The 15,782-nt window shown below is 35.7% G+C and overlaps 1 protein-coding gene across 1 annotated transcript; it reads right to left on the bottom strand.

Annotated features, from left to right (window-relative positions):
• Window positions 1-10,490: 10,490 nt before the first annotated feature.
• On the bottom strand, window positions 10,491-15,020 carry LOC123523569 (thioredoxin-like). Its single transcript, XM_045301229.2, has 4 exons — window positions 14,862-15,020; window positions 13,611-13,781; window positions 12,340-12,405; window positions 10,491-10,802 (listed from the first exon to the last, which is right to left on the bottom strand). Exons 1-4 carry the CDS (start codon window positions 14,880-14,882, stop codon window positions 10,740-10,742), a joined length of 321 nt encoding a protein of 106 aa, XP_045157164.1. The 5' UTR covers window positions 14,883-15,020; the 3' UTR covers window positions 10,491-10,739.
• Window positions 15,021-15,782: the final 762 nt, after the last annotated feature.

Raw genomic sequence — 15,782 nt, forward strand, 5'->3', positions numbered from 1 at the left:
AAAAGAAGCTTTTACTGGTTTGTTTTATTACTACTGATTTTAAAAACGATTTTATTTCTTATTTTTCGAGAAATAAACAAATCGACGAATCATTATGTTAGACTGCTTTGACGAAACGAAACAATTTTGTTTTATGAAATAATTTAAATAAGAGGTAATATCACCGTAAACTTCAATGTCAGATACTGCCAATTGCTGCTAAACTGTCTTCGTGTCATCACAATTTGTAAAACATATTGTTGATACTGGAGATTTTGGCGGTATAAAGAAAAGTGTAATCGTATCCGGATATAATATTTTGGGTAAATATCGAGCTGTGTTATGAAATTTTAACATTCAAGTAACAGACATGATAGATATTATTGTAACAGAAATGATTCTAGAATTTATTTTTATAACACATATATAGAATCTATATCAGACTTATATTCTAGTCCTGAGGCATGATCTGAGAGTAAAAATATGAAGTGACAGTCATTCATACTTTGGATATTGTAATACTAAAAAGAATCTAGGTTATAAAAATGTATTTAGAAAGTGAAACATAAAATTTTCAGGGTCTACATTTTCAAATTTTTCTTGTGGTGATACCCAAAACCCTACTTGCAGGAGGGGGTATCCTCCCACACCCTCCCCCATATTGCCACTTTACAGTTTGATACATTTTCCCTTTTACCACCTGCCACAATGCCCATTTCAAAATCTGACTGCAGTTCAAAGCGGGAAGCAACACCCCTCCCCACACCCACCCTGCTACCGACCACGTAAAAATGGCTCAAACATTTTTCAGCCCAGTCTGGGCCTGCCTGTCTACATGAATCAAAATGGATAATTGAAAGTGCATGGACTTGGGGACTACTGACATGGTTTTGAAGGGGTTAACAGGTCTGAAATAGAATAAATGATGGTTTTGACTAAAAAAGAACTGCATTTATTTATATCGGTTATCTTTTCCGAAATTGGTAGCTACTCCGAGTAACTTCCCTTAGTTTCGAATGCGCAATTTTTCTGTCAGTGTAAACATTCATGAAACTATATATTGACACTCAGCAGCAATTACATATCTTTAAACGCAAAAGTAAGTTTACTTTAAATTCACATCACTTATAATATCATTGAACAATACCTAGCGTGTGACACGGTTATTGCCAGGCCAGTTATCTTTAAAATATCTGAACAGTTCTTTCGTCCATCCGTTACAAGTTGTATGTGACAATCCGCGCTATAACTTATTGATTTTAACATATAAATTGTCATATTCAAATTTTACCGTGTGCGAATATATACCAGCCGATAATTGCCTGTTTTGGTAATGCCGGAGGCAAATGTTTACTGGAAAAATATATATATAGTCATGGGCAGTATCTTAGTGTCAGCTGTAAAATTGTAGTTTGTACTTTCAACATTTTTATTTTTGCGAACCTCTCTTCAATTTTAGAGAAATATATTGGGTTTAAATACTTGTATAATGTCAATCAAAGTTTTACTGGGCATCGATTGAATGTCAGTTTCATCTATTGTAACAAAATCTTTGTTAAGTTGGAAAAAAAAAATAAATAAAAACAAACTGAAACTGGTAGACTATACTACCAGTGCATCAATCATTAGCCGACTCTCAGGCCCCTCAGGCCTTTGATTTCAGTATTCAAAACATGGCCAAATAAATGATTCAGACGTTGATTCATTTTGTAAAAACAGTACTTTTACCAATATACAGACTAACTTTTCTTTTGCCTGTGAAAAGAAAACTGTGGTTTGCAATTTAAGGGATCTGTGCTATAATTGTTTGAGACCTACTTAGTACCCCTAAAAATAATGAATATTGCGCATGTGCACTACCATTTCAGTGCCCCAAAGTCAGTGGACAACAGTTGTGCAAACACAGGTGATATTTGGTATGATATTCCTCGCTAATACCACCGGCACTAGAACAGAAACAAGGGGCCAAGATGGTCCTAGGTCGCTCACCTGAGAAACACACCATAACAGTGTATACATGTTTGACATAGTGATTTCATGGAAACAAATATTCTGACCAATTTTCATTAAGATTGGTCCAAAAATGTGGTCTTTTGAAGTGTAAACAAGTATTTTCTTCAATTTGACATAGTGACCTAGTTTTTAAGCCAAGGTAACCTACATTCGAACTTGACCTAGATTTGATCAAGGCAATCATTCTGACTAAATTTCACGAACCTATCGCATACAAAACCTTTTTCTTTGATTTGTCCTAGCGACCTAGTTTTTAATCCCAGATGATCTGTACTCAAAACTGACCTTAATTTCATCAAGGCTATCATTCTGACCAAATTTCATGAAGATCAATTGAAAAATACAGTCTCTATCGCATACACAAGGTTTTTCTTTGATTTGACCTAGTGACCTAGTTTTTAATCACAGATAACCCATATTCTAATCTGACCTAGATTTCATTACGGCAATCTTTCTGACTAAATTTTATGTATATCCAGTGTAAAATGCAGCCCCTATTGCGTACACAAGGTTTTATTTTAATTTGACCGGGTGACCTAGTTTTTGACCCTAGATGACCCATATTCAAATCTGGCCTAGATTTCATCCAGACAAACATTCTGATCAAATTTCATGACGATACGGTATAAAATGCAGCCCCTATTGCATACACAAGGTTTTTCCTTGATTTGACCTAGTGTCCTAGTTTTTGACCCCAGATGCCATTTTCGAACTCGGCCTAGATTTCATCAAGGTAATCATTCCGACCAAATTTCATGAAGATCATTTGAAAAATACAGCCTCTATCTCATACACAAGGTTTTTCCTTGATTTGACCTAGTGACCTAGTTTTTGACCCAGATGACCCATTTTCAAATTTTGCCTAGATTTCATCAAGAAAATCATTCTGACAAAAATGCATGAACCTCAATTGAAAAATACAGCCTCTATCTCATACACAAGGTTTTTCCTTGATTTGACCTAGTGACCTAGTTTTTGACCCCAGATGACCCTTTTTCAAACTCGGCCTAGATTTTATCAAGGTAATCATTCTGACCAAATTTCATGAAGATCAGTTGAAAAATACAGCCTCTATCGCATACACAAGCACAAGATTTTTCTTTGATTTGACCTAGTGACCAAGGTTTTGACCCCAGATGACCCATTGTCAAACTCATCCTAGATTTCATCAAAGCAATCATTCTGACAAAAATTCATGAAGATCAATTGAAAAATACAGCCTCTATCGCATACACAAGCTTTTTCCTGGATTTGACCTAGAGACCTAGTTTTTGACTCCAGATAGTCCATTTTCGAACTCCTTTTAGATTTTATCAAGGTAATCATTCTGACAAAAACTCATGAAGATCAATTGAAAAATACAGCCACTATCGCATACACAATGTTTTTCTTTGATTTGACCTAGTGACCTAGTTTTTGATCTCAGATGATCCATTTTCAAACTCCTCTTAGATTTTATCAAGGTAACCATTCTGACAAAAATTCATGAAGATCAATTGAAAAATACAGTCTCTTTCGCATACACAAACTAAATGCTGACGGTCGACAGACGACAGACGTTGAGCAATGCTCAGGTGAGTTTTTCTGATCGCTCGATGTCCGACGTCCGTCGTCTGTCGTCTGTCTGTCGTCCGTCAACATTTAGCTTGTTGCACGAGAAGGATAAATTTAGCGCGAAATTACGACATATGAGATATTTGTGAGGACGTAAACACGCCAGGTCAAGAATTTAACATGTTAGCGGGCTAATTAGTTCTTTAAACGCGCTAACATGGCAGAAGTCAGTCACCACACGTACTACGAAAAACCCGTGGTGACATTTCAACTTCATTATTTCACGATTTCTGCTTCATGTTCACGATTTCCACTTCATGTAATCACGAATTCACGATTTCTGCTTCCTCATTTCACGATTTCCACTTCACGAATTCGCGATAAAACTTCACGATTTCACGGTTTCGCGAATTCACGATTTCACGATTTCTACTTCATGAATTCACGAATTCACGATTTCACGACAAAACTTCACGATTTCACGGTTTCGCGATTTCACGATTCCAATTCACGAATTCACAATTTCACAATTTCCACTTCATGAATTCACGATTTCACGATTTCCACTTCACGAATTCACGATTTCACAATTTCCACTTCATGAATTCACGATTTCACGAATTCACGATTTCACCATATTCGCTACATGTAAGATGGCGTGTTATATAAATGTACAACCAGGTTTAGGTACTGAAAGTGAAAACTGGCCGAAAATGCCTCAACTGATGAGGAAATAGACTTACAAACAATACTTTTAGAATGCACTATTGCTTAAAATGTGAAACTGTTCCAGACCCTTTTTTTCGGTTTTAGTAAGCTCCTCATCTTTGTGCTATTAAATAAAAAGCGATGCATCTTATTCACCTGTAAGCTATTGCCATCTGCTGTGTAAATGGTATGCAAACTGAGTTGATCAGAGTACGGCCTTACCACGAGGGCCGTTTAAAACTTAAAAAAGCGGCTTAGACGTTACAGGCGTGGAAAGGATATACATACAAAATATAAATTCAATCCATGCAAGCATTCTCTTTTAAATGAACAGAAACCAATGTGTCTATGGACGGAATGACGGATTCCAAAATAGGACTGACGAACGGACAACTGCAAGGCTTCATGCTCCGTCGCCATAAATGGCGTGGGCATAATAAACATACTTATATATTTTGGAATTGTCTAAAACAGTAAAGCTACTTGGGCATCTTATTTTGTTCATACATGTTTTAGTGTTGAAAGTACCCAATACTGTGTTGGTACAGGCACCAATATCCCTCCCCAACCTCCACACAGACGTATGCAGGAGTATAAACTCATCCTCTGTAACCCAGACCATTCATTACGTTTACACTTCATTGAATGGATAGTAACGGAATGGATTGGCCAAATAGAACAAGTGAAATCAAGAAATCATGAAATCGTGAAGTTTTATCGTGAAATCGTGAATTCAAGAAGTGGAAATCAAGAAATTGTGAAGTTTTTGTCGTGAAATCGTGAACTCGTGATATCAGGAAATCGTGAAATCAGGAAGCAGAAATCGTGAATTTATGAAGTGGAAATCGTGAAATCATGAAATCGTGAAGTTCTATTGTGAAATCGTGAATTCGTGAAGTGGAAATCGTGAAATCAGGAAGCAGAAATCGTGAATTCATGAAGTGGAAATCGTGAAATCATGAAGCAGAAATCGTGAAATCATGAAATCGTGAAGTTTTATTGTGAAATCGTGGATTCGTGAAATTGTGAATTCGTGAAGTGGAAATCGTGAAATCAGGAAGCAGAAATCGTGAATTCGTGAATTCATGAAGTGGAAATCGTGAAATCATGAAGCAGAAATCGTGAAATAATGATATGCAACTGCTGTGTATAAACCATAACTATTGCATACATAATGAACACAGAAGTGTCTCTTACTAACATGCATTCAATTAATTATTTCAAAGTTGTTCCTCTTCTTAGCCAGCGTTTACACGAATTAAACATTTGCTTTGACTGTGGGATGGCCACGTCCAATATGACACTTATTTTAACTAACATTCTAGAATAGAATTTTAGACTTTTTTTCTACTAAATTTGATTACTTTTAATCACTTTCTGAAATGCTATGAGGGTAAATTGTTTTTTAGGAAGTTGGTATTAACCATGTTGCTCTAGGTCTGATCTGAAGTATTAAATTATCCACTATCTTAAATATTTTTTTAATGCACCTGTATGCTACTAGTATTCTTTTTTCTTTAACTTTCTTAGTACATCCTTTTTAGACATGAACCAGGCAGGATTAGTGCCAACTTCACAAATCTATCATGTGTCTATTAGTATGGTTTTTAGTTCCAACTTTATCTATTAGTATGGTTTTTAGTACCAACTGTTATAATAAATACGTATCATTGGTAGAGTACGGTTTATATAAATGGTTTTTTGATATTTTATGGAATGTGACTGTCACGTGTTCATTAAATATGGATTTGACTTCCACACTTAGTATATTAGTACACTTTGAGGTAACTTTATCTTACCAGATTCACACACACACACACACACACACGCACACATGCAAGTACACATGCACACACACACATTTACACTTGTCGGTATACTTTTTTAAGTAATGGACATACACTCACCCACACACGCAAGCACACACAAACAAACACACACACACACACAAAAGCACACACAAGCACACATGCATTTACACACACGAGCACACGCATGCTTATACGTATAAATACATTGTATGTACTGTTATTGTCACTTTTCGGGGATGTTTTAACAAGAGAGAAAACGTGTGTTAACAGAGAGATTCTCGCGCTCACGTGCTGTTATAGCACCTTTTTATATATGCGCGTTCTGTGGCAAAGCGTAAACGTATTACGGCCACAAAACGGAAAATTCAAATGGAAATGACGTCAACGTGAAAAAATAACTCGGATATTCCCGCGCATTTCATGGAAATTTAATGACGTTGAGGTATTTTTCTCTGCACATATCTGTCTCGGCCTACCGGCCTCGACGATATGTGCAGAGAAAAATACCCTCGATGTACCCCTAGCTCTGATATATCCTGGTAACACACTCTCACACATACTATAACTATTACTTATAAGACCCTCTGATGCTATCCACGGGTCACCAAATACAACTAACCTTGGCCAGGATCTATACATCTGTATCAATATAATGGCGGCTAGTAAATCGTACTTCTGCTTTACATCTGAGCTTGGAAGTCGATAGTGGAAAATGTATGTGGTTTCATTTACCTAGGCATCCATATTTGGTACTCGTAGGTACTCACCGCAAGGGATGCTATCTATATATGAGCCGTGCCATGAGAAAACCAACATAGTAGGTTTGCGACCAGCACGGATCCAGACCAGCCTGCACATCCGCGCAGTCTGGTCAGGCTCCATGCTGTTCGCTTTTAAAGCCTATTGAAATTGGAGAAACTGTTAGCGAACAGCATGGATCCTGACCAGACTGCGCGGATGCGCAGGCTGGTCTGGATCCATGCTGGTCGCAAACCCACTATGTTGGTTTTCTCATGGCGCGGCTCATATACTAAAAATTACCCTACCTAACATCCATGTTTGACCTTCACTGGCTGCTAAAGCTACTCCAGATTTCAGACTGTAGCCAGAACATATATACCTGCATGTTTATGTATTCTAGCATAAAACTGCTGTTATTGTCACATTTCGGGGGTGTTTTAACAGGAGAGAAAACGTGTGTTAACAGAGAGATTCTCGCGCTCACGTGCTGTTATAACACCTTTTTATATATGCCAGTTCCGTGGTAAAGCGTAAACGTCATTCGGCCTCAAAACGGATAATTCAAAACGAAATGACGTCAACGTAAAAAACAGCTCAGACATTCCCGCGCATTTCATGGAAATTTAATAACGTTGAGATAGGATGTATTCATTTATTAGTATTATTTCCGAGTTTTATGCTAGAATAGCGTTAGCGCATGTTCATTTCGTGTTATAACATCTGCAGACTCCCTCGGGATACGTTGGTACCCTCGCCCTACGGGCTCGGGCACCAACCAATCCCTCGGGACTCTGCAGACGTTATAACACGAAAAAACATGCGTTATCCCTACATTATAACACCATCCAAAATAATATGATGTTGTAATAAAAGTACGTGAAGACGACGTTACAGGAAAGCTCAACATTACACAGTAGTGCACTTAGTTCTCTACAAGTGAACGCTGTTTGGTCATCTTATAAGACCCTCTGATGCTATCCACGGATCACCAAATACAACTAATCTTGGCCAGGATCTAAACATCTGTATCAATATAATGGCGGCTAGTAAATCGTACTTCTGCTTTACATCTGAGCTTGGAAGTCGTTAGTGGAAAATGTATGTGGATTCATTTACCTAGGCATTCATATTTGGTACTCGTAGGTACTCACCGCAAGGGATGCTATCTATATATACTAAAAATTACCCTACCTAACATCCATGTTTGACCTTCACTGGCCGCTAAAGCTACTCCAGATTTCAGACTGTAGCCAGAACATATATACCTGCATGTTTATGTATTCTAGCATAAAACTGCTGTTATTGTCACATTTCGGGGGTGTTTTAACAGGAGAGAAAACGTGTGTTAACACACGGCTACTAAACGCTAGCGCAACCACCAAATTGTGGTGATAAGGAAATGAGCTATCAACATTTCCGTGGTGCAGCTATCGCCCGTTTCTATTTGTAAACACGTGAGTAAAATTTATATTTTATCTTATGTTTTTATTGATAGAACTTTTTTCGAAAATCGGAGAATGTAGTTCCGTGTAACAACACTTTTACTACAGGCTGGCTGTTGTTTCATTAAAATATTACGCAAATTGTGGTGTCAGGAGCTTTTCTCCCGAATCTGACTGTGGCACATTTTCATATCGGTCAGTATTCGAACACCATTCCGATGAATAGACACACTGTAAGAACATACCTGCGCATGCAAATGCTGCAGAAATGATAAATAATTATATACGCACACACCATGAATAATAGAATCTCGGGTTGGAAGAAATATACCAGGATTTTTAAACGTGGTGGCGCTATAACTCTAGTGATGGCGCTATACAGTAGTGGTGGTGCTGTTACGACATTCAATAACACGAACTGCTGACGCGTCCGGAACAAAACAAACACAATATTTTTTCTAACTGATAATTTTCCTGCAAATAATTATGTTATTAAAGAAAGAAAAACACGATCATAGTTTATATACCTTTATGAAACATTCTCTATCCAAGAAAAAAAAATACTCACAGACCCTTGGGACTCGTGTAGTCAAAGTAAATATTTTCCTTTGTTTAAAATGTTAATGTAGAATTATTTCTTACCTTTAAATAGTGTACTTAAATACAAACGTAAGTGTACTTTAAATTCGGGTCAAGAAAAATAGTAGCAATACCTTTATCTCAAACGAAGATTTGTATCCAGGCAATAATTTGAAGATATTGTAGAATTTATTTTTATATTAATATTCTGAAAATTACTTCCCTTTGTTTTTATACGTCTTTTGCATGTCATTGTAAACAAAAGACCTTACTTTCAAAATTCTTTCTGAAAAGTGAATACAGTACATTTTCAATTCCAATCGATTAAATATGATTAATCAATAGAGCTTAGTTGTACAAGCTGAATCAATATATATGTAGATTATTTTATGTATGTATTTTGTTGTGTAACGTAATTTTAGTATAGTGTGGGATAGGTTGATATCATCGATTATTGTAGAAATTTCCGTGGCTTGCAGACAGACATTTTCATATATTAAAATTAAATATATTAGCCACTAGTCATATACAACAGCGCCACCACTACAGTATAGCGCCACCACTTGAGTGATAACGCCACCACTTTCGAAAAAAGTCGTGTTTTAACTTTTTACTGTGTTTTTCGTAATTCTTTGATGTATGGGAATACGTGTAATTCATTTCTACACCATTTGCATGCGCAGGTATGTTCTTATAGTGTGTCTATTCATCGGAATGGTGTTCGAATACTGACCGATATGAAAATATGCCACTGTCAGATTCGGGAGAAAAGCTCCTGGCACTACAATTTGCATAATATTTTAATGAAATAACAGCCAACCTGTAGTAAAAGTGTTGTTACACGGAACTACATTCTCCGATTTTCGAAAAAAGTTCTATCAATAAAAATATAAGATAAAATATAAATTTTACTCACGTGTTTACAAATAGAAACGGGCGATAGCTGCACCACGGAAATGTCGATAGCTCTTTTCCTTATCACCATAATTTGGTGGTGGCGCTAGCGTTTAGTAGCCGTGTAACAGAGAGATTCTCGCGCTCACGTGCTGTTATAACACCTTTTTATATATGCGAGTTCCGTGGCAAAGCGTAAACGTCATTCGGTCCCAAAACGGATAATTCAAAACAAAATGACGTCAACGTAAAAAACAACTCAGACATTCCCGCACATTTCATGGAAATTTCATGACGTTGAGGTAGGATTATTCATTTATTAGTATTTTTTCCGCGTTTTATGCTAGAATAGCGTTAGCGCATGTTCATTTCATGTTATAACATCTGCAGAATCCCTCGGGATACGAAGGTACCCTCGCCCTACGGGCTCGGGCACCAACCAATCCCTCGGGATTCTGCAGACGTTATAACATGAAAAAACATGCGTTATCCCTACATTGTACGGGTACTTTATGTTTCGAACTTAACGGCTCGAACCAGGTAAAAACATTTTCAGATACTGAGTGAAATATTTAGTTCAAATTTTGAGTTAAGTATCAAGATTGTATTTTTTTTGTTAGAAAGTGGAAATTTTGAAGTAATAAATAAATAATGCTCTGTCGTACAAAAAAATTAGTAATCAAAGTCTCAAAAGGGAAAACCCTTACTAACATCAAAACAATATAACTCTAGTTAAATTATGTAAGTGAAAAATAAAATAAACTCCAAATATAATTATGAACCCGGTTTAATTAGATATATATTATACAAATTGGTTGTTATCAAACATGCTTTCAGTCGTAAAATAAAACGCACTTACTTTTACAAACAATACAGATTTCAATCAACAAATCAACAAATAAAAAACCGTTGAAGTACACAAGTTCTTTGAATGATCACGACTATGATCAAAACTGAACAAATCGTTGCTCATGTCTATTGTCCACTCAGCTTGTGGACGAAGTAACGATCATTTACGTTATCTGTGAAGCCGCAAAACAGATGTAAGGTTGTCTATGGTATCTTCATATATCTCTGAAACCTAAAACAGAAATTTGAACAAATTAGACTTTTAGAGAAATAAAAAAACTTATATCAAATAACACAAGAGTATTTTAGTCCACATTTTAAACGAAAGTTGCCAAAAGTATTCAACGGGGTAACTATTTCACCCATAAAAGCCACATAATTGATTGAGCCCATACATATTATTCTACATGTATGAAAGTAATCATTGAAAAATACCGGTATTGAAAGCGTATGACATTCTTCTAGATCTATTCAGTTGGATATAATGTACTACTGTAAAGATTTGTATCAAATTATGGCTTTACATTGTTCACAGGGAATGCGTGGAAGCATTATAAAAGGTATTATTATTATCGTTGTTTTTTCCGAAGTCAAATCACTGTAGTCTATATGCTACAAAAAGTTGATTAACACAGAAAGAGTTATAGTTCTTGTGAAAATCGGTACGCATGTCATTTTTCTGTAGTTGAAACATACACAATCATTATAATATAATACAGTCCATAAAATAAACAAACGAGTTTGTAAACATAGACGGACCCAAACGGAAGGGGAAGAAGCCTTTTATAGAAATATTTGGATAGCAAAATACAATACATATCGTAGCCCTGACCAACCTATAAACGGGGCCAGTCGATTTTATAAGTACATCAACACGGTTGACCCATTTAAACGAGCTTGTACCTTCTAGTTTCGGTTGATATGCGGATAACAGATAGATATATAGATTTATTTCTGTGTACAATTTACACATTCGTGGCAGTATATATAACAACCAACAAGTATTATGTTAAATAAAGCCATGTCATATACAATAAAACAAACAAAAAAAAAGAGATAGAAATTATCTCGTATTTCCATTGCGGCCCTTGATATCGAGCAATTTTCTTTACAATTTATTTCGACCTGGGGAACAGAGTATAATCAAATCCAAAAAATTGCAGCCGCGGTTTAGGTCTGGAATTGTGTACGATGACACCACAACAGTGAGGTGTCACTGCTGGAGGTAAATAAGTGTTTTGGCTCCGCCTACGAGTCAATATGACTTTTTTTGTTGGGATGTAGGTCATGTGGCGACTTTCCAGCTTTGATGGTGGAAGAACACCCCAGGTGCCCCTCCGTGCATTATTTCATCACGAGTGGTCACCCGGGTCAACCTTCCAAAAGCCAGCTGGATGGCTTCCTCACATGAGGAATTCAACGCCCCGAGCGAGGCTCGAACCCACATCGGTGAGGGACAAGTGATTTCAAGTCAGCGACCGTAACCACTCGGCCAGGGAGGCCCCACGACATTTTATCTGCCTTGTCGTGAGACCGTGTTTGAATCAATGGAAGTGACGAGATAATAATAATTGCATACACATATATATAGTAAACTAAAAAATGTGTGTTTCTGAGATACCAATGTACACTGACTTATAAACAGTGTTGACATTTCACTCGGTCGCATGGACTCATTTAGTTAAAAGTAAGCACGTTCTTGCAGTGTAGATCTATTGCATCCATTAAGTTCCCCAAAAACAAATGTACATGTATATGTTTAACATCACCTTTTGTCCATATCTGTAAAACTGGACTGTCGGGAGAAAGTCAACTTTGCAGAATGCAGGTGTGTCCTGAAATAAAGCGTTTCAGAGAATTCAAGGTACATGTAGAAGTGGACATACATAATGCTGAATTTGCATTTTAAAAACACCCTCCTGTTTTTGTATCATTCACAGAAAGCGTTCAACAAATGCAATAAAAATTGAAACAAATCAATAACAAACTTTGCAATATGTAAATAACTAAATAAGACAGTAGCAATGCTATTAATAAAAATGAATTAAGGTTTAGGGACATGATTGTGAAAATAAGGATTAAGGTCATGGTCTATCTGAAACAAGTGCAACAACCTAGATGGTACGGGGGTAGGCTTAAGAACAATGAAAAATTCAATTGATGCTGCAGAAAATCGTTTCAGTAATTTAGCAAACGATTCTTACTGCTAAATAGGTTACAACATGTTTGAAGTTCCTTATATTGATCTTACTGCTTTGAGTCTTACGTTTTGCCAGTATATAATTATTCTTCTTTTTTTTTCATTCTTTTCCTTTCTCTCCTTTAATTTACTTTTTTTTTACTCTCCTCCTTTTTTTATCACATTTTTCCAATAATATATACATATATAATAAAAATAAAATGAACACTGAAGATTAATTGAGAATGTACTTGTTTATCAATATTGAAAAGAAATAAACTGTCACTGATGTATTTGTTGTAAATGTGCTGTATTTATTGGAAATAAAAATATATTACAAAATAAAAACAAAAACAAACAAACAATTCTTACTGCTAAATTGGTCACAACATGTTTGAAGTTCCTTATATTGATTTTACTGCTTTGAGTCTTACGTTTTTCCAGTATATAATTATTCTTCTTTTTCCCCCATTCTTTTCCTTTCTCTCCTTTAATTTACTTTTTTTACTCTCTTCCTTTTTTATCACATTTTTCCAATAATATAGACATATATAATAAAAATAAAATGAATATTGAAGATTAATTGAGAGTGTACTTGTTTATCAATATTGAAAAGAAATAAACTGTCACTGATGTATTTGTTGTAAATGTGCTGTATTTATTGGAAATAAAAATATATTACAAAAAAAAAAAAAAAAAAAAAAAATTCTTACTGCTAAATTGGTCACAACATGTTTGAAGTTCCTTATATTGATTTTACTGCTTTGAGTCTTACGTTTTGCCAGTATATAATTATTTCGGAACAATGATAGGAAGCAGCCTGCAAGTTACAATAAAAGGTTTAATATGCTTTACACCTACCTCATTATCATCAACGTCTACCTGGAGAAAAACGACTTCTGAGAATTCCGGCTGATACATGACGTTGTTGAGTCTTTTCGTCACATGATCATTTTTTGTACACCAATCAGCAGTGAAATCAACGGCAACAAGCCGGTCTCCAGCATCTTCTAGCTCCCGTTGAAATTCCGCCTATGAAAAAGACTAAATAAGCTAGAATGACGTTTTCTCTGATGTTCCTGTCATAAAGGTTTATTGCGGACGTATGAGATAAAAAGTTGCAACAGCTGTAAATAATGATTTCTAAAATGGACAACATTGTGCAAAAACTATGAGGTTGGAGCACAAGCACTTTAAGGATAAATGAAATGAATCCATCCTGCAACTGATGTGAGACTTGACATTAGAACACCAGCTAAGTGACCAGCCCTTCAATCTCAACTTATCTTAAACCGCTGATGAATGAGGATGTATCTCAGAGGACTGTATAAACTAGAAGTGCACTGCCACGTGTCTTTGATAAAAGGGACAGTTGATATGTGACTGTATTCCTCAGCATTAGGCCTATATTCAATTTCACTTCGTTGTCTATGTTACATACTAAGGATGAATCTTTACATTATTATGTTAGAGCACCATACGTTAGACTGGCTATAGCCAAATATGTTATCCCCTTAAATAAAGATATCATCATCATTATCATCATCATCATCATCATCATCATCATCATCATTATTTTATTATTAATAATAATAATTGTACGAGATTGTATTACATTACGAAGCTCTGTGGAGACAACTGTTGCACAGATATACACATATCTGAAATAATTTATCTAATTTGATTGATAAAACATTATCTTAAAACAACATATATACTAGTATTAACAGGAAAAAGACTTGAAAAAAAATCTATGCTTATCTCTACCACTGTAATAATATATTTCTAGCTTGAACGTCGCTGACTTTGACTTACTTGCCCTTTTCCCCAGCTTGAAGGGTAAAATTATCTCATGCGAGGAAGAGTTAAAGTTTGGTTCTTCCTGCATTATTAAAGCTAACTGGCTGGGCACCATATGACCTAAGTTTTGAACCCGACAAAAAAAACATGCAACAGATCACCGTTTTAGAGAATAAACGCCTTTTATTCAGAGAACATATTGAGCTTAAAATCGACGTCCTTGTTAAAAGATATCAAAAGTCATAGATAAACATGGCATGACAGTAATAAAATCTGATCTTAAAACATTTTTTTTTACAAAGAAAACAATACCTTTGTGCATATCCGTCTCATAGTTAAAATTGTTTAAAAGTATTTAACTGAATTCTTGTTACAATGTACTGTGTTTAACAAGTACAATACACAATACAGAGCACTATTTAAATATTTAAATGTACCGATTTATTGCTCTACAATCGATTTTGTCCTATCGATTGTTCTTTACGTGCTTGATTGTCACACGCTCTCGGAGTTGAATAATAATTCAATGTAAATAGCATTGTATTCTACATGAATGCGTCTGCCGGAAGGGTAAGGATTTGTTTTTAATTGAAATATAATTAAACAGTATCCATATTTTTCTGGAAGTAAAATGGAACCAGTAATACGGCAAAATCACGTAAAAAGCGTTGTTGCTGGGGTTTGTCACAATGTGTGTGTATCCCAGACAGTGCAACCTGTTAAAAAAACATAGGACTGTAGGCATTGCTGATACAGAACAGAACAGAATAGTAATTTATTGATATAGCTTCAACATGTACAATCCATCGATATAGGAACAAAATATACTAATGTATGCATAGCAATGCGTGAATGAACAAACCAAAAGATGCTTTAGTTAAAATTAATTCAATATTGATTGCAATGTTACCTGCACACCTATGTAATGTTCTATAAGCTATTCCTTCACGGATAATCCTTTTTCAGAGATACCATACAATGTAGGCTACTCAGTACAAATGTGTTGGTCTGTTGGCGTTCTATTACAGGCACTAGTGTTAATAAAGTCTCACACAGTCTGTAGGCATCCGAGACAATAAAGTCGATGTCTGTTTGCGTGCATTTATAGGCATTGTTGACAACAAAACGCAAGACAACGTACATGTACGCGTTGGTGATAAGAATGTCTAAGTATGTGCGTGTGCATTTATAGGCATTGGTGAGTAAGTATTAGGCGTGCATATGTAGTAATCG

The sequence above is a fragment of the Mercenaria mercenaria genome, chromosome 3 (assembly GCF_021730395.1).
Source record: "Mercenaria mercenaria strain notata chromosome 3, MADL_Memer_1, whole genome shotgun sequence".
In the NCBI taxonomy this organism is placed as follows: Eukaryota; Metazoa; Mollusca; class Bivalvia; order Venerida; family Veneridae; genus Mercenaria; species Mercenaria mercenaria.

Bases quoted from the DNA above. Each gene is read 5' to 3' on its own strand.
- LOC123523569 (XM_045301229.2), bottom strand. From the start codon at position 14,882: ATGAGACGGATATGCACAAAG. The intron at 13,782-14,861 runs GTATTGTTTTCT...TCTTTTTCATAG, and splicing joins TGAGACGGATATGCACAAAG to GCGGAATTTCAACGGGAGCT. The intron at 12,406-13,610 runs GTAGGTGTAAAG...GCTTTATTTCAG, and splicing joins TAGACGTTGATGATAATGAG to GACACACCTGCATTCTGCAA.